This window comes from Apodemus sylvaticus, chromosome 3 (assembly GCF_947179515.1).
Source record: "Apodemus sylvaticus chromosome 3, mApoSyl1.1, whole genome shotgun sequence".
NCBI classification, from domain to species: domain Eukaryota; kingdom Metazoa; phylum Chordata; class Mammalia; order Rodentia; family Muridae; genus Apodemus; species Apodemus sylvaticus.
This window is the reverse complement of record NC_067474.1, coordinates 96,080,812-96,100,714: the sequence shown is the minus strand read 5'-3', so window position 1 is coordinate 96,100,714 and position 19,903 is coordinate 96,080,812. Positions and strand designations below refer to the sequence as shown.

The following is a 19,903-nucleotide window of genomic DNA, read 5'->3' as shown; positions in this document are numbered from 1 at the left end:
TTACAGGAGGTCTGCTGTCCAGGTAGGAATTGGACTGATTAGCTACAGTGAGAACCTAGATTCCCCTACCGCACACTGGTCAACAAAATCAAAGCTTATGATAATGACACTAGAAATGGGGGTGCACCCCTTTAACTTCTGAGACAAAGGCAGGTGGATACTCGTGAATGTGAGGTCCAACCTGGTCTACACATAGAATTCCAGGACAGTTGGGGCTATACAAAAGGACCCTGTCTCAAACAACAAAAGTTTATGAAAATGAAATGGTTTCACTGAATCACATCAGAAATGACACTGTCTTACCCCTTGGACTGTTTCTCTTATTTTGGAAGAACAGGATACTGTGCACTGGATAACTTATAAATAATAGAAATTATTCATCAATGTTTTAAAGACTGGGTAGTGTCTCATGTCTATATAGCACTTGGGTGGCAGCAGAAATACCATGAGACCAGGCTTGACTAAGTAGGCTAGCCATGGCTATGGTGAGACACTCTCACTTCCTTCCCCCCCACCCCCACCCCCAAAGAACTTTTAGATGCTGGCAAGTCCACAATCAAGGCGTTAGCACATATGGTATCTGTCACTCGCACTTCAATACTTGCTCTCGACTCACAACCTCTCTAGTCAAGGTGGTAACTCCACCACGAGGGGAGCCCTCATCACCAAACTTTTCCTAAAAGGACCCACCTCTTAGTATCTCTCAGGATGAGCATTAGATTTCCACACAAAGCATCTAGGGGACATCAATATTCAGCCCACAGCACAATATGAGAGCATTCTCTCTACTTTTCCTCCTGGACAGTTAGCTGGTGGAATCCATCTGGAAGCCAAGTAGGTCACCTATTCGTGAAGGGCACAGATTTCTTGGCGTGCTCAAGAGTAGTGATTTTCACAGGGCAATTCTTGAGTTAACAGTGGCAGCAGAATCAGGTCCCCACTCCACACTCATCTAAACAGAAACTGTGGAATTTGGGCTGTGGCCTGTGACCTGTCTTAACATGCTCCTCAGGTGCAGGCTCAAACTTGAGAACCCTCACTTTAAAGACATTTAGGGCATATCATTGAAGTGCTGAGCCAAAACTGATGCTAGAACATAGATGTTCCTATATGCCTGCCTTGTAAAAAGGGTGTGTATCATAACCCTCTTCTAGGCTAGTGTAGAGACCGCAGCCCAGACAAATGTGTGGTTAATACTAGGCCTAAAAGATGCAAATGGGAATAGAATTGTTAAAAATGGATAAAGCCAACCAGGTGTGGAGCTATACTCCTGAAATCCTAGTGGTTTCCCATAGGCAAGGGAGTGGTGGCTGATGAGCTAGTCAGTCACACATATGTGTGACTACTCCCTGATTGGATGAATGACGCATAGTAACTTCTCTGGTTGGGAACATGCTTAATGTGAGTGGACCCTTTACTGGCTTGGTCTCTAAGATGACCAGTCTCAATAAAGATGACATTGGTAGCCAGTTCTGGCTATAACTTCCCCCAGGTCACTGGGCAAGATAGCAAGGTGTTACTCCCGGTATCCCTCCTTTGGAACATCTACTTTTGACAACTCTTGCTTTTCTTAACATATTCTCACTCACGTTTCTCACTCTTGTCTGCAGTTCCTGTTTCTTTTAGGAATGAGACAAAGAACTCTGAAGCCAGTGGCTTTGGTGACAATTGATTGCCTGGCACCCCAACTGAGTTAGACTCACTAAAAGCTGAGACTGTTGTGTTAGTAACCCATGTCACTAGTAGTGAGAGGTTAAATCAAGAGGATCATGAGTTGTGGCTACCCTGGGCTACAAAGCAAGGTCCTCTAGCAAAAACTCAAACAAAGGGCTGGAGAGATGGCTCAGTGGTTAAGAGCACCAGTTGCTCCTGTAGATGACCTGGTTTCGGTTCCTAGGACCCACATGGTACCTAACAAATGCCAGCAATTTCAGTTCCAGGGGGCTCTGACACCCTACTTTGATCTCCTCAGGTACCAACATTCACATAGAGGCAGACACGCAAAAGACCAGACAAATAAGGTAAATAAATCTAAAATAAATATAAAGACGAAGGAGGAGGAAGACGAAAGAGGATGAAGAGGAAGACGAAAGAAGAAGAAGAAGAAGAAGAAGAAGAAGAAGAAGAAGAAGAAGAAGAAGAAGAAGAAGAAGAAGAAGAAGAAGAGGAGGAGGAGGAAGAGGAGGAGGAGGAGAAGGGAAGGAAGGAAGGAAGGAAGGGAGGAAGGAAGGAAGAAAGAAAGAAAGAAAGAAAGAAAGAAAGAAAGAAAGAAAGGAAGGAAGGAAGGAAGGAAGGAAAGAAGGAAGAAAGAAAGAAAGAAAGAAAGAAAGAAAGAAAGAAAGAAAGAAAGAAAGAAAAGATGAATTACCTTAACTATGTGTACATTGCTACAAGGATGTCTTTTAAAGGATGAGAGTAGGGCTGGAGAGATGGCTCAGTGGTTAAGAGCACTGACTGCTCTTCTGAAGTTCCTTAGTTCAAATCCCAGTAACCACATGGTGGCTCACCACCATCTGTAATGGGATCTGACACCCTCTTCTGAAGACAGCTACAATGTGCTTACATATAATATATAAATAAATCTTTAAAAAAAAGATGAGAGCGTTTTTCAGAATGTGGGAAATATTTGGTGTCGGATAGTAAGGGACCCCAACATAGGAAAGCAAAGATATCAGAGAAGTCATGATAGAGTAGAGAAATATTCTTAGGGAGACCTCCTCAAGAGAGAAACTGCAGTCCCACAACTGCTTAAGTTACTTGTTCTGATTGGCCATTGAGCAGAATTTCTAAACTGATTTTGCTGATGAATGGGTGGGTGTTCATGCAATAACACTTTGAATTATGTTTATTTTGAAATCTCAGTGTAATAATGGCTTGATGGAGATTGTTGTAGAAAATATCTAGTCTCAAGCCAGGGTTTCTACCCCGCCTTTGACCATCCAGTTCCTGGATAAAAGACACACACAACCTTTATATGTATGTATGTATGTATGTATGTATGTATGTAACCTTTATATGTATGTATGTATGTATGTATGTATTCAATTATTATTATTATTATTATTAGTTTTTTGGATTTGGCTTTTTTCGAGACAGTGTTTCTCTATAGCCCTGGCTGTCCTGGAACTCACTCTGTATACCAGGCTAGTCTCTAACTCAGAATCCGCCTGCCTCTGCCTCCCAGAGTGCTGGGATTATAGGCATGCGCCACCACTGCCAGGCTTACTTATTTATTTTTAAATATTATTTATTTTTTATTTATATGAGTACACTGTAGCTGTCTTCAGACACACACCAGAAGAGGGCAACTGATCCCATTACAGTTGGTTGTGAGCCACCATGTGGTTGCTGGGAATTGAACTCAGGACCTCTGGAATAGCAGAGGAGCTCTTAACCACTGAGCCGTCTCTCCAGCCCCAACCTTTATTTTTATAATAAGCCTTTATGAGCATTAAGGTCGGGCAGATATCTACCCTCTATGCTGTTAGACCCTATTTTCCTATTGATAGCCCTGAGTTATTCCTTGCTGTGTTTCATCTGGGCTGCTCTTACCTCCGCTTGGCCAGCTCTCATGACCAGGCTTTCTTGACTCCTAACCCATGACGTAACATCTTTCTCTGCTCTCCACCTTCTCTCTCTCCTTGAGGTTCTCTTCAGACCCCAAGCCTAGGAACACCAAGCTTCACCTATCTCAATCCTGGCCTACTATAGGCTGTAGACATCTTTATTCACCAATCAGCGATAACTTGTGGCAAGGTCACTTAATCTACATTCAGACTCTCTCTCCTCTCTGGGGCAACCACGCCTTGGGGGCCCACGTTAGCATTACAATCTGTAACAGCCGACCAAACCGAGATAGCTCCTGGTCCCTCATTCATGCACTAGGAAGCCAAAGGATGGTAGTTCAGAGAGACTGGTGGGGCAATTCCATGGCTTTCGGGAACCCCAACATTTTGTACAACCTTATGTCTACCATCCTGATATTGCCTCATGATCCAATAGGCTAAACACTGCTAGTGTTTTAGTTGATGAGAGGAAGACATGGTAGAAGAGAAAAACTGTTCATTTTAAACAGCCTTCTTAGCCATCAACTGTAATATTTCTCATTGGTCAGCACTTGTGTTTGACAGGTTATTTCTCCACCAGCGAAATGAGCCAATTGAAACCAGATTAGATTATGTTAAAGGCAGGCGTATTGGGAAGCTGCTCTTGGGTGGGGGAGTTCACTGACTCCAAGGAAGGGGGCCAGGGAAGTTACAGTGGGGAGGTAAAAGAAGAGAGAAGGGCCAGCTTGCAGAGCAGGAGAAAGAGGAGGCGGGGCAGGGAGACCAAATATTTGGATTACATAGGGAGACGCCTCTGAGAGGGCAGTGCAGCCCCTCTGGGCTGGAAAATTCTGGAGAACCTGGAGGCTAGGTTGCTTTGATATGTAAAATATGCACCACAGTCCCTTGTCCCAAGGTCAGAACCAGTGTTGTCTTTTTTTTCTCTTTTAGAACCTTTAGTACAAGCTGGACTGTGGTGGCGCGGCACACACCTTTAATCCCAGCACCTGGGAGGCAGAGGTAGGCGGATTTCTGAGTTTGAGGCCAGCCTGGTCTACAGAGTGAGTTCCAGGACAGCCAGGGTTACACAGAGGAACCCTGTCTGGAAAAAATCACCTGGCCTCCAGGTTCTCCCAGCATCCCTCAGTCTCCACCTGTTACAGGGTGTGGCTGACACACCAGCCCTCCACCCTGAATTCCCCAGCCCAGGCGCTTCTTCCAGAAATCCCTCCCTCTCTATATAATCCAGACATTTGGTTACCCATGCTGTCTCTTTTGCTCCGTTTCTTCCTTTGGCCTCCTGGCTGCTATATTTGTTCTCTGCCTGTCCCCCCCCCTCCCCGCCCCGCACTCCACCCCCAGCTTCCTTTCCCCTCTCCCCATGTGGTTCAGGGATATCATCACTCTGGACGCTGCCAGATATGTCTGCCTCTGTCTATGCTCCCCCACATATTTGTAATAAGCTCTCTCCTTCACCATACCTAGAAACGGCTGTGTCCTTTCCTTTTGATTTCTTTTTTTCCCCATTTACTTACCATATGCTAAATCCTAAGTGTCTCATTCTTCAAAATTAAAAAAAAAGTAGATTTTTTGTTTGTTTTTTGTTTTCCGAGACAGGGTTTCTCTGTATAGCCCTGGCTGTCCTGGAACTCACTCTGTAGACTAGGCTGGCCTGGAACTCAGAAATCTGCCTGCCTCTGCCTCCCAAGTGCTGGGATTACAGGCGTGCGCCACCACCGCCTGGCAAAAGAGTAGATGTTAAAAACAGCTATTCCGTTTAGAAAACAGTATCTCCTCCTGGCTGCCATTAATTCCAGAGCAGGTGTCTGCCACTATGCCCAGCTCTAGCTCAGAGCCTGGGCTGGAGAATTCAGGGTGGAGGGCTGGTGTGCCAGCCATGCCCTGTAACAGGTGGGGACTGAGGGATGCTGGGAGAACCCGGAGGCCAGGTCCTCTTTGATATGTTAATAGGCTCCTCCCTCCCTTCCCTCGCCCCACCCCATTCCTTGTGGAAGGCCCGTACACTTGTGTGTGTCTGTGTGTGTGTGTGTGGGGGGGGGGGGGGACTGGAGGATGACCTTGGCTGTCAACCGGTGCCACCCGTGTTTTTTGTTGTGATTTTGTTGACATGGGCTCTCACTGGCTCAGAACTTGCTAAGTGTGCTAGGCTGGCCGCTGGCCTTTGCCTATCTTTGCCTTCTCAGCAGGGATTGCAAATACATGCCACCAATGCCTAACTTCTGGGGATGGAAACTCAGGTCCTTGTGTTTACAAGGCAAAACCTTTACCTAAAGAGCCATTGCCCCAAACCTTGCATTCTGTAATCCCCAGCGTTATTGTGCTAATTATGGGAACTGGCATCGCCAGGTGAAAGCAGTAATTTTTAATGTACTATGTACACCTTATACTTCAGTCATGCAGTGACCACTTATTAAGCACACAGCTTACATTATAGTGGAGCAGGTGTTGCTGAGGGTCACAGAATTTAAGCAAGTGAACATGTGCTCAGATAAAAGAGATTCAGGGAATTCAGGAAATTCAGATTCAGTGCCACGATGGCTGCAGGAGGGCATGGCAGAGTGGCAGAGAGGGAGGGGCTGTTATTTTTTTATTATTATTTTATTTTTTATTTTTTTATTTTTTTGGTTTTTTGAGACAGGGTTTCTCTGTGTAGTCCTGGCTGTCCTGGAACTCACTCTGTAGACCAGGCTGGCCTTGAACTCAGAAATCCGCCTGCCTCTGCCTCCCAAGTGCTGGGATTACAGGCATGCGCCACTACGTCCGGCTTTGGGGCTGTTTTAGAAGGAGAAACTCTCCTCCAAGAACTTAGACAAACACATCTATAAACAAGATTTTTCACAAGCACTTGGCATAGATTTGAACTGCTCTTCCACAAGTGAACATGTAACTTTTATTTAAATCCAACAAAATCCCCACACTAGCCAAGGGTAAACAGTCCATAAGTAGTGAGACCGACACTGTCCCCAGTATGAGATTAATTTTGAAACAGAAACTTCTTTCAGTGTGTGTGGCTTTAAAATGAAATACTCTTAGAGCAGTCTTGCTTAAACCTTGTGCTAGATAAGGCAGGAAACGGACTGTCTGAGTAATCACACTTTCCTACCAGAGCATAATGATTCCTGGCACAGAGAGTTGTGTTTATCAAACGAGCCCATCCTAACTGTTCCTGGGAGAGAACTGCTTTATGTTTGTCATCTGTGATCTTATAAAGCTACTCAAATGCTGAAAAAGGCAGCTGACCTCGGCTAAGAGCAAAACCCAGAGGCTAGATGTTCCAGTGGCTACCACGCGTTTATTACTTACAGTCGAGGCACAGATAGTTGACACATGTAGGACTTTAGGTCTAATCTATATATCCATCAATCCTCCACCAAACCCAAGCTTATAAATAGAATTTTTTTAAAAATTAAACTTGATTCTTATTATGACATAATTAGGTCTCTAATGAGTGCCACATGTTTTGAAGTCTCTTGAACACTGCAGGAGTTGAAAGCGATGTGAAGATAATTAGCAAATGGAAAGAGGAAGTCACCAATAGATAATTTCCCATCAAAACAAACGATGCTAACTCAGGAAGCAATGACCTTTAGAAAGGAGCATCAGGCATGAGTAATGGTGTGGAGACTGGTCCAGACAGGAAATGTAGCTCTGAGAGTGAAGCAGAAACAGGAGGTAGAGCTAGGGTGGGTGGCTAAGAAGGTGACAGAAACTCTCATTGGTTATGTGATGCTGCATAGGCACTAAAGGACACCTAAGTCCTTTCTACCCCACATGTCTGTTTCTAAGCAACTTAAGAATGTACTTCTAGGGCTGAGAGTTAGCTCAGTGGTTAAGAGCACTGACTGCTCTTCCAGAAGCCATGAGTTCAAATCTCAGCAACCATATGGAGGCTCACAACCATCTAATGAGATCTGATGCCCCCTTCTGGTGTGTCTGGCTACAGTGTACTTACATATAATAAATTAATAAATCTTTTTTAAAAAAAGGAATGTACTTCTAATACTAGCTTTATACATTATATATATAATTTACCAATTCTAAGAGTACAAAGTAATAATTTCCTTTTGAGTCAAGGATCCATGTAGCCCAGGGTGGCCTCTAACTTGATATATAGTGGAAGATGACCTTGAACTTTTGACCTTCTTGTATCTTCAGAGTTCAGATAAAAGTTATGTCTCACCACATTGGGTCTCAGTAACACTGGGATTCGCCCAGGCCAGTTGTCTTCCAGGTGAGTGGAACATTTTAGTTTTCTTTCCTTTTTTTCTTTCTTTCTTTCCTTCCTTCCTTCTTTCCTTTCCTTTCCTTTCCTTTCCTTTCCTTTCCTTTCCTTTCCTTTCCTTTCCTTTCCTTTCCTTTCCTTTCCCTTTCTTTCTTTCTTTCTTTCTTTCTTTCTTTCTTTCTTTCTTTCTTTCTTTCTTTCTTTCTTTCTTTCTTTCTTTCTTTCTTTCTTTCTTTCTTTCTCTCTTTCCCGAGATAGGGTTTCTCTGTGTAGCCCTGGCTGGCCTCCAACTCAGAACACTGGAACTCACTCTGTAGCTCCCCTCCACCCCCCCCCCCCCCAACATTTTATTGGGTGAGCTACATCTCCAGTCAGCAGAGTGCTTAACTAGTGTCTGTTACCTCAATCAAACCCATTATTTATAGGGGTTAGGAACTGTTACCAGCCCCAGTCATGACCTGTGTCCCAGCAAGCCAAGTTCAGTTACCCATAATTCCTAAACCAAATTAATGGTGAGAAGCAGAAAAAGGAGATTAATTCAATGTGGCCACACTGAGAAGAGGGACAAAAAGATCTAGAGAAACACCCCTTCCATTTCCCCGCCCCCCCCCCCCCCCCCACACACACACACCGGGTCCATCTTTGAGAGGAAGAGCCTGAAATGTAAGCTCTCTTTCAGTAGAGCACCAGAGGTATGTGAATCTGGCCAGTTCAGGTCAAGGCGTGGTTTTGCCCATCCTTGTTTTTGCAAAGTGGTCTGACATGTTGTAAATCCCTTTCTGAGAAGGTTTACCTTCCAGTTGGCTCCTGCTTTAGGTCAGTGGTTTTCAACCTTCCATTGCTGTGACACACAGTTCCTTGTGCTGTATGTCAACCATATTTTTTTGTTGTTACTTTATAACTGTAATTTTGCTACTGCTATGAACTGTAATGTAAATTCCTGTATTTTCTGTGATAGGGTCATTCTACCACAGCATTAGGCTTTCTCTCCTGCCAGGATGAGATTCCTGAAGGGAGTTCTGAGGTTTTGAGATCCATTGCTTTAACAGTCTGAGAGTCAATTCAGAGGGGCACACAGCCTTGTTTATTTGTTTTTGTATACAGTCATCATCCAGGCCAGTTACAAAATTGTTACAAAGGTGTTACTAGAATTTTTGGGAGTCCCTTCATACTAGCTAACCGATTCTGAAGAGATCAAGGTCTCCTCTTGGGGGTTCTTAGTTTCATAGAGAAAATAATTTAAGAATGGACTCAATTGGAAGTTAGGGGACACTTTTATGAGAGTTTAAAAGAAAAAAAAAAAAACTCCAGGGCAGGCAAACTGAAAATCTCAGGTGCTTCTCAGAGGAGGCAAAAGGAAAAACAACAACAACAACAATAACAACAACAACAACGAAAACCCCTTTTTAAGCCATCATGGAAGCAAGACACACGATGGGGAGGAGCTATATTTAGAAAACATAGGCTTAGAAAAGAGAAGAAAAGGAAAAGTTTGGCTTTGCTGAGTAACTCAGAAAAAAAAAGGACAGGAAACTGCATGTCTGCTGCTCTGTAAGAGACTGTGTGTGTGTGTGTGTGTGTGTCTGGGAAAGAAAAGTGCATTACCTCATTAAAGAAAGAAGCATTCCACTTACCTCTTTAACATGACTTCAGGGGAGCCAGCCTTCTAAGGGGTGGTGTCTTAGCCAGATGATTGACATGCCTCGCAGAAATGTCAATTCTCCAATCAGATCAGATATTGCATTATCTTGACCAGGAAGAGTTTTCCCTTAACTGGTTTTTACTGCTGCTGTGTCAAAGACACTTGGAGATGATAACATCTTGAAGCAGGTATCAAGGATGCCATGGTGACTCCTGGGAAATGTGTGTTAATAGGCTTCCTCTCAGCTAGTCTACTGAAATCCACAGGGAGAAAAAGAGGCTTGGCTGTAGTCATAGAGACCAGCTATCAGCCAGGTGCTGCCGCCAGATCGCTGTGTTTCTGATTCTGGCATAGCTGTTTCACTTAGCAGCCTGACCCTAAGAAAGTGACTTAAACTCTGAGTTTCAGCTAACTGATCAGTGTCCCTCTTCTTATGAGAAAGAGTAAGACAAAACATACAAGGGCCCCAGCATAGTCCTAGTCCGTGATTAGTTTATAGACCGACAAGCAGTATTTCATAAATAAGATACTGAGCATGTAAATGACTGCATACAACAAAGTGGAGAGGGAGGTGATGAAGCCAGCGATAGAAGTTTGGTGTCTGGGGACACCACAGAACACGTATAGGAAATTTTGGGGGTGCTATATATGAGTGGGGTGTTTTGTCACCAAATTACACTCTTTGGGGAATTTAAAATAAAACTGACTTGCAACCCTAAATATATATAGTTTTAACTTTTTTTTTTCCAGGTGGGTCACTCAGTTATTTTACAAGTCATAAACAAGAAGCAATTTGTAAACACAGTCAACAAATTCTAGGTCCTAGGGATTAGGACAGCATCCTCATCTTCATGGATAATTCAAGCACAAATTATGTCTATTTGGATGTCCAAAAGGGCTGAGTGAGAGATGGTGTAGGAAGAATAACCTGGACGGTGTTGGGAGATGTACAGGGCTCTGAGTAAAACTGAAGTCGTTACTTTGCAAACACAGAGACAAAACAGAGTTCTATCTCTTGGAGAGGATGCTCTTGACACAGCGACTTGGGCATGTGATGTGTCAGATGCCTCTAGGTGACCAGTGACCCGTGGCTGTCCTCTAGCTGCATCTGTCAGATGCTCTGTCCTCTGGGCGAAGTAAACGCTCTGGTTTCAGACCAAGGACCAGGTGGACCGCTAGCCACAGAGGGAGCGCAGCCACGACCTTGGGTGGTGAGCTCTGCGCGCTCCCGTCTGGGCGCCAGGCTCCTGCCGATCCTCTAGGGAGGCCGGTACCCCAGAGGTCCTTTTCCCGAGCACCCGCTGACTCTGCGGGTGACTCCTCCCCACGGAACCTGGTTGGCTGCTCTCTAAGGGGGCCGCGTGCCGGGGCGGGGCTATCCGGCGAAGGGGCGGGGCATTAGCCTGGCATCCGCTTGGGTACTGGGTGCGCAGTGAATACCGCGGCGCCGGGGGCGGGGACAGCTCGGTCCGGTCGCTCGGGGCCGCCTGGTTCCTCCTCCACCCGCGTTGGGCTGAACCCAGAGCCCAGAAAAGAGTCGGTTCTGAGTTCCCTGTGGGTGTGCGGCCGCCGCGGAGGGGAACATGGCGCTCGTGGGCAGCCGAGTGGAATTGGACGCGGACGAGGTGCGAGGACAGGCTGAGCGGGCTGGTCCGGGCACCGGCGGGCATGGGAGGGATGCGGAGCCCCCTGGGATCCCAGCTGGCACCGAGGGTGGGCAGGGCTGTCCTTTACGGCGGGGAGCGTCCCACGGGGCCAGGCAGAGTAGCCCGGAGCCAGCCTGAGCCTCCTTGGACCCTATGGGCTTTTGGGGAGCCGTTCTGGACCCGGCTGTCGCTGTCTGGGGAAGTTCCGCGGGGTGTCCGCCGGGCGGGTGGGGTAGGGCTGCCTAGTTACCCCGGGGCCGAAGGCCGGAGCCTGAGCCCCGCGGTGGGGAAACGTCCCTGGTCCACAATCGCCGGCGGCCTCGCCTATCTAGGCTACCGGAGTGACCTGCCGGGTCCTCGCGCAGCACCGGGGTCTGAACGCTCCGGGCGGGGGCGCCCGACCTGTTGATTCCTGCGCTTCCTTCAGCACTCTGCCGCTGCTGCTGGGAGCGCGCGCTCTGCTCTCAAGTTGAGGGTCAGGCTCCTGCCGCCTCTGCTGCCATTTTACCTGACTTGAATTGTACAAGTCGCGGCCTGAGAAAGCTTTGGTTTCAAATGATGCAATAGATGGATGGTGTGGAGGAGGAGAGTGAGTTAGGATTCTGTCTTTACTGCCAGACGATCCTGGTAACGAGGAAATACTGTGCTTTAAATGTTGGCCTTAAGAACCGACCAAAAACCGAAGGATCGATCTTTGAGCTACTGACAGTTAAGAAGGCGAACCAAAGCTTCCTGAGGACCTGCCTTGCAGTGTGGGCCCAAGACCAGACCGCAGGGAACTAGTGCTTGCCCAGGGGGCAGGGGTGTGTTGCTGGACCTTCTAACAACACACAAGGCAAACAATGAGATAGCATATTTGTTACTATTTTCTTCTGTGACAACTTTTATTTATAGCTTTAGGTAGTCTTTTATCATAGCCTGTTGCCTGCCCTTTTAAATTTTACATCCCTAGACCTTTTCTGTAATCCAGGTAACATACTACTACAGTACTTTGACCATCTATCACTTCCTCAAGAGTTTCTAATGTTCCCTCTTGTGTGTACATTGAATAGCCATAATCTTGGCATGATAGAATCTATAGTACAGTCTCCATTGCTTATCCCAGGCTTGTCTCCAGCGGTTTCCCTGTCCCTAACCATTTAATGTATTTGTATTGAAAAATGAAGGAACAATCCTGAGCCTGGTGATAAAGGTCTGTAATCTCAGCACTCAGATGGCTGAGGCAGGAGAATTACAAATTCGAGGCTACCCAGGTCTACATGGTGAGTTCTAGGCACATAGAAAAATCCACTAGTGTGAATATTTTTTTCTTCCGTGATAAAGAAAAAAATCAAGACCCAGAGCAGCTCATAACTATAGAGTGATATTTCTGACTCTGCTCACTGTTGGAGAAATGCGCACCATAGCAGTACATGTTAAGTGGGGTTGTCTTGGTTGGCATAGTGAGACGAAGGTCACTCTGTCAACTGCCAGTAAAACAACTCAAGAGCTCACGTGGAAGTTAGGTGCCAGAGCAGCAGACCGCCTGGCACAAAGACTTGAATACATGTTTGTTGAGTGAATGCATGACTGCAGAGAGGATATGGCTCCATCAGACCTCAATTTTTTTCCTTATCACTTGCTGATAAGCTCCCGATTTCATGCTAGGTATTAGTCTTAGGGATGGACTAGGCACAAAGAAACTCTTCGTTCATGCCAAATCTACTTTTTACCCTCGTGTTCGACGGGTATGTGGGCATACGTTATCTACCCTCTACCGAGTGCTTAAATACTCTGTGCTTAAATCTGGTACCTCAGAGACAGAAGGTACAGCTTTGGATGCCTGGGTCTCAGAGTGGGAGGGAGAGAAGTCGTGTGGAGCCATTTAGGGTGGGTGAGCAGGCGTGCATTAGGATGTTGTAGGAAGTATTCTTGAAGTACTTGTGAAAAGCCTTATTTGTAAGTGGATTAAAGAACTCTACCCTGCTGGGCAGTGGTGGCACATGCTGCTTCATTCCCAGCACCCAGAAGACAGAGCCAGGGAAATCTCTGAGTTCAAGGCCAGCCTGGTGTATGTATGTATGTATGTATGTATGTATATAATATATATACATATATATCTCCTGTTCCAGGAAGGTTAGGGCTCTGTCACATAGAGAAACCCTGACTGGGGGCGGGGGGGGGGGGAGGTGTTAAAACCAAAACAAGAACAAACGAACCAAAACAAACGGAAATAGAGCTCCACCCTGAGTGTGGAAGACTGTCAGGGTCACCAGGTGTATGGGGAGAGGGAGGCACAAGGTTCTCAGACCCTCAGAGCACTGCTTTCTTTCTTCTTTCTTTCTTTCTTTCTTTCTTTCTTTCTTTCTTTCTTTCTTTCTTTCTTTCTTTCTTTCTTTCTTTCTTTCTTTCTTTCTTTCTTTCTTCTTCTTCTTCTTCTTCTTCTTCTTCTTCTTCTTCTTCTTCTTCTTCTTCTTCTTCTTCTTCTTCTTCTTCTTCTTCTTCTTCTTCCTCCTCCTCCTCCTCCTCCTCCTCCTCCTCCTCCTCCTCCTCCTCCTTCCTCCTCCTCCTCCTTCTTCTTCTTCTTTCTTCTCCTCCTCCTCCTCTTCCTCCTCCTTTTTCTTCTCCCCCCCCCCCCCCCGCCCCCAGAGACAGGGTATCTCTGTGTAGCACTGGCTGTCCTGGAACTTACTTTGTAGACCAGGCTGGCCTCAAACTCAGAAATCTGCCTGCCTCTGCCTCCCAAGTGCTGGGATCAAAGGCGCGCGCCTCCACTGCCCGACAGAGCATTGCTTCTTCCTGGCCATTATTTGATGCTTTTGGGAAGTATAAAGGGACAAAGCATTGTAGCCGAGAAGGCTCTGATCTTTTTGCCTCGCTCTTCAGTCATTAAAATGGCAAATGTCTGATCATCTGAGGTACAGAGCTAGTGCTGATTGGAGGTCCGGCAGTGCAGGACAGAAGGAGCCTTACCTTTGACTGGTGACCTTGACTGAAAAATCACTCAGGCCTGAGTAAGGGCTTACTCAGTTTCTGGGTCCTGAGGATTTAGTTTTGTTTGGTGGGGTAGGAGGGTAGGTGGGAAGGGAGATCCTTTTTGAATTAATATTATGGGAATAATTTTGACTAATACTATGGGAATACTTTTTCTTCCTAAGTACCCATGGAAATGATAGTGGTGGGGAAACTTTCAGTAAGTACCCCTTGGGTGCATTTTGTTTTTGAAACAGATTTTCAAATGACCTTTTTTTTTTTGGTTTTTTCGAGACAGGGTTTCTCTGTATAGCTCTGGCTGTCCTGGAACTCACTCTGTAGACCAGGCTGGCCTCAAACTCAGAAATCCGCCTGCCTCTGCCTCCCAAGTGCTGGGATTACAGGCGTGTGCTACCGTGCCCAGCTTTAAATGACTTTTCAAGGGGTAGTGTCTAAAGAGATGGCTATGTGTTTAAGAGCACTGGCTGCTCTTCCAGAGGACCCAGGTTCAATTCTCAGCACCCACATGGCAGCTCACAACTGTCTGTAATTTCAGTTCCAGGGGATCCAACATCCTCATACATACATACGTGCAGGCAAAACACCAACCAGTGCTCATAAAATAAAAATAAATTTATTTAAAATGACTTTTTAGATTCTGTAAAGAGAAGAATGGTTGCATTTCTTTTTTAAAATTTTTTTAAAGACTTATTTATTTATTATATGTAAGCACACTGTAGTTGTCTTCAGACACACCATAAAAGGGCATCAGATCTCATTACGGATGGTTGTGAGCCACCATGTGGTTGCTGGGACTTGAACTCAGGACCTTCAGAAAAGCAGTCAATGCTCGTAACCACTGAGCCATCTCTCCAGCCCCTAATTTATTTTATTGTTTATGTACATTAATGGTTTCATAGAAATGAACAATTTGTGTACACATACATATACATATGAACTGCATTTCAAATTAAAAGTCATTCGGTAAATACAGTTATTAGGTTATTAATAGCTGTAAAATTTAGATATAACATTTACACTTTTATTTGGTTATTCTGAACTCATTATTGAGTAAGAAAATTAGATCATATATATTCTCTTACACAATACATACATGTCATTAAAATTTTATGGGCAGGTGCAAATAGGAAAGCATCTAAAAAAAACTACTTAAGGAAGTGACAATGAAAACAAAAGCCTTAAACACTGAATTGTGAAGAAATGGCCTGTTCTGTATGGTTTTTTTTTTTTTTTTTTTTTTTTTTGGTTTTTGTTTTTTGTTTTTAAAGATGGAGTCTTGCTATGTATTGTGGCTAGCTAGGAACTTGACCTTATAGACTAGGCTGGCCTCAAACTCCCACACACTGCCTCTGCCTTCCCAGTTCTGGGGTGACTGGCATGTGACTTTGTTATCAGCCCGATGACAGTTTAGTAAAACTGATTGCCACAATTGCTTTGGAATGATACTGGGAATCATCGAAGGAGGTAGGTAGTGTCCCAGAAGAGCACAGGGCTTGGTAAATGATGGTTAGTTACCCAGATAACCAGTCTGCCTGTGGGTCAGGTAGGGTGGGGTTCAGGTAGGATTCTACAATGTAGGCTCCAGAGCGAGCGTAGTAAGACTGGGGTGCATTCAGTACAGGGAATGGGGTGCTGCCACCCTAGCTTAGGGACTTGTGTAGGGTTAAAGAAGAGGTACATTGGGGTGAACCAGGATCCAGCTTGGGTGGTTGTTGGTGTAGACTGGATTAGAGGGAGCATCTTGGGGGCTGAGGCAGCAAAAGCAGGCTCAGATCCCAGGAGGCCTGCAGTGCTATCATACTAAGGAACCTGGATTCTGGCTTATAAATAATAGGTTTTTGGGGCTGGAGAGATGGCTCAGTGGTTAAGAGCACTGACTGCTCTTCCAGAGGTCTTGAGTTTAATTCTCAGCAGCCACCTGGTGGCTCACAACCATCTGTGGTGGGGTCTGATGCCCTCTTCCAGTGTGCCTGAAGAGAGCAATGGTAAATACATAAAATAATAGGTTTTTAGTCAGGCAAGTGTTTGTTAGCAGCGCCACACTCCCCTGCACCAGCTCCAGGGGTCCCTTAATCTTTTAGGGAACTTAACTCAGGGAAACTCAGGATTCTTGGCTTTGACATAGAAAGAGTTTCAAGGTGAGCCTGTGTGGAAAAGAGATGGGGTTTATCTAAAGTAGGAGGATGCTCAGGGAAGGAGAATGCAGGAAGGGAATGAACGGCTTCACAGAGAGGAGTCGCAGCCGAGTAAAAGATTTTTGTTTTTGTTTTTGTCGAGACAGGGTTTCTCCGTGTAGCCCTGGCTGGCCTGGAACTCACTCTATAGACCAGGCTGGCCTCGAACTCAGAAACCCACCTGCCTCTGCCTCCCAGAGTGCTGGGATTTCAGGCGTGCGCCACCATGCCTGGCTGAGTAAAAGATTTTTAACATAGACTTTTAAGTGTGGGGATTGAGAGAAAGCTGCTTTCCAAGAGATTGCAAAGAAGCCGCTCCCGGCTTTATAATCTGATGAGGTGGGCCTGGAGCTGCTGGGGCCACCTGGGGGGTATCACTTTTCTTTTCTTCTTTCTCCCCTGTCCTCCCCTCCCCTGCCCTCCTCTCCCCCTCCTATATTTTTCCTTTCCCTTCCCTTCCTTTCCTTTCCCTTCCCTTCTATCTTCCCCTTCCCTCTTTCCCACCCCTCTTTCATATTCTTTTTTTTTTTTAAATGAGACAAAGTCTCACTATGCATAGCTTTGGCTACTTTGGAACTTGTTATGTAGCCCAGATTGGCCCCCAACTCAAAGAAATCTACCCTGCAGAGATGGCTCAGTGGTTAAGAGCACCGACTGCTCTTCCAGAGGTCCCAGCAACCACATGGCGACTCACAAACTCTGTAATGGGATCCAATGCCCTCTTCTATTGTGTGTCTGAAGACAGCTGCAGTGTACTCATATAAATTAGAAAGAAAGAAAGAAAAAGAAAGAAAGAAAGAAAAAAAGAAAGAAAGGAAGGAAGGAAGGAAGGAAGGAAGAAAGGAAGGAAGAAAAAGAAATCCACCTGTCTGTCTTCTGAGTCCTGGAATTAAAGGGATGTACTGTTGTGCCTGGCTACACACCTCTTTTTATTTTTTAATTAGATTGAACTTGTTTAGTTAATTCATTTTGTTTTGTTGAGACATGGTTTCTCTATGTGTAGGCCTGGCTGTCCTGGAACACCTGTCTCCCGTCTCCTGAGTGCTGGGATTAAAGGCATGTGCCACTACCACCTGACCAACACCTCTTTTTATTACAGTTATTGGTTGGATTTCTAGAAAATGGCAAGTGTACAGTTGTGGAAGGAGGAAGGCCTGAAGCAAATGCTAATCATGCGGAGTTCTTGGTTCCCAAGCAGTGACAGGCTTTGATTCAACCATACTTCAGAGTGACGCCTCCCTTTCCTGCCCAGGTCTCCCTACTTTTCCGTCGTTTTCAGATTGTGGGGTTGGAGGCAGGAGGCTGCTTCAGCGGCTCCTGTGGGTTGGGATGAGGCCGAGGCCTGAAGTAGAACTGGGGTGTGGTGTTGGAGGGGCGAGGCTGCATGCATGGCGGTGCCTATCAGGGACAGCTAGGAGGAGGACTTGACTTGGGACAGAGGTGTGGGAGAAGGAGCAGCTTGAAGTGGTAGTTCTGGTTCCCGGGGAAGCGCAGGTTGGGTGGAGATAGGGGCGTGCATCTGGGCCAGAGGAGAAAGACTCATTCCCATTCCTATTTGGTGGGTGCTTATGCAGGGAAGGAAGCGAGCAGGGAAACCCTGTGGCTCAGGAAGAGTTCTCTACTGGGGGATCCTGGACTTAGGGTAGGCAGGTCATCCGTAGACTGGTAATGCAGGCGAGTGGAAGGGAACAGTAGCAGCTGCTATCTGTCCAGCTCAGGTTACCCAGCCACTGTGGCCTGTCGCAGAGATGCTGGGTGTACAATGTCTTCTGGGGTCCCAGGTAGTCTCGGAGCCAGCTTTCTCAGCAGAACTTTCCTTGGTGTTCCCCCAACCTGCCCCTCAGAGGCCTAGTAGTGCATCTTGGGTGGAGTCTCCCGGAGTTGCTTCACATTCATGGCCACACTTGTGAGGTTCAGGCTGGGAGGAAGACAGGAGGAGGAAGCCCCCTGTGGTTAGCAGCTCTGTCAGAACTCCTTTGCCTTCCCTGGGCCCCCGTGAGTCTGGGCTCCCTCATACCGCGCCAGATCTCTGTGCCGCTGTGGCCAGACAGCCGCGTTGGTGAAGTCCTCACAGCTCTCTGAAGGGACTCTAGGTGTGGGATACTTGGGGGTTCATAGCGCTATCATGAATCCTTAAACTCTTTACTTAAATACCTAAAGACCCTGAGTATGCATGTGGGGTGTGTGTGTGTGTGTGTGTGTGTGTGTAGGGGATGCTTTTTTTGCTGTGTTCTGTGGATAAGTACCTTGGCCTTGATCATATACTGGCACTTGTATGGGGCCGACATATTTAAATTATCTCAGTAAATGATGCACTGTATTTGTTAGTTGGACCTCATGGTGAGTAATAAGTGGTGCAGTCTGTCTTGGGTGGAAAGTGCTAAGGGAAACTCCTCCTCTCTAGGTAGGGCTCTGGTGGATGGGAGTGGGCGTGGCGCGATGCCAGCTGGCACTGGGGACACCTAAGAGGGTATCTCTCTGGGAGAAGGGTCAAGTGTTCATTTACAGGATGAATAAAGGTTAAAAGGGTTTGGTGTGTGGGGAGTTCTGTCGGGTTGGCCAGCAGGGTGTGGTTTGGAAGGTGTGTCCTGCCTGAGGGAAGGGAGGTGGGGATGTGGATTCCTGACTGTGACCTTGGGAAGGGCTGTAGCTTGGGGCTTAATCTTTTGGACCTTGGCTATTTTGGGGGTTGGTTCTTAATGGGTAGCAAGCAGTTTGAAATGCATGCAGTGTCTGTATATTCTTAACAGCTTTGACATCGGTCATCTAGGAGGTGACATTTGAACAGGGCTTCTTCAGAGGTTCAGAGGTGGAATTTTAGTAGCCTGTGTGGGAGCCGAGAGCCCGAGGGAAGGCGTGGTGGGAATGAAGGCATGGTTGGTGTGTGTCTGTAGCAGAGAGAGAGAGAGAGAGAGAGAGAGAGAGAGAGAAAGCGAAAGCGCACTGGAGAGCTGGCCGAGACTGTTTGGCCAGGTTTTGCCATGTCTTGAACCTGTGTAGCTAAGGTTTTTGTTGTTGGTTTGTTGTCATTGCCTTTGTTTGTTTGTTTTCCCCTTCCCCAAGTGGGGAGGTGTGTGAATCTTTCTCCCTTCTTAGGGACAGAGTATATGGGGCTTTTTAGGTTTTTTTTGAGACAGGGTTTTCCTGTATAGTCCTGGCTGCCCCAGAACTCTGAAACTCCCACCATAGACCAGGCTGGCCCTGAACTGAGAGGTGCACCTGCCCGTGCCAGTGCTGGGGTTAAAGGCATTCGCGACCACCACCTGTATGGGGTCTTTTACATTTGTTTTGAGTCAGTATCCTGTAGATACTGTTAGCCTTCCACAGCGATAGTGCAGAGTGTGTTTCCAGATTAACTGAAGATTCTTTATACAATCCAGAGACAGTGAGCCGTGGTGGTGGCACCTCAGAGCAGAAGTGTGAGGGATTAAAGGGCAGGCTAGCACTGGACGTGCTCTGAGCAGCCGGGTGCTTTATCTGAGTGAATGCACAGTGTTGGCATGTACTCAGTACTCAGTAGTGTACCCAAGGCCTGACACCAGGGACCCAGGCCCAGAGCCCAGCTGCTGCTCCGTGCACCACTCACAGAGATGCCAGCAGGGCTCGTCACTGAGCACCTGGTGGGCTGGTTAGCACTGAGTGCTGCGTGGGTTTCTGGGCAGGGCTTTGAAATCAGGCTT

The 19,903-nt window shown here is 46.5% G+C and overlaps 1 protein-coding gene across 1 annotated transcript in view; it reads left to right on the top strand.

Annotated features, from left to right (window-relative positions):
* The first annotated feature begins 10,856 nt into the window (after positions 1–10,856).
* Ttc39b (tetratricopeptide repeat domain 39B) overlaps positions 10,857–19,903 on the top strand; it is a 105,198-nt gene continuing 96,151 nt past the window's right edge. Inside the window, exon 1 of the mRNA XM_052176690.1 lies at positions 10,857–11,055. Coding sequence (XP_052032650.1) covers positions 11,014–11,055 — 42 coding nt within the window. The 5' untranslated portion in view covers positions 10,857–11,013. The remainder of the gene's footprint in view (positions 11,056–19,903) is intronic.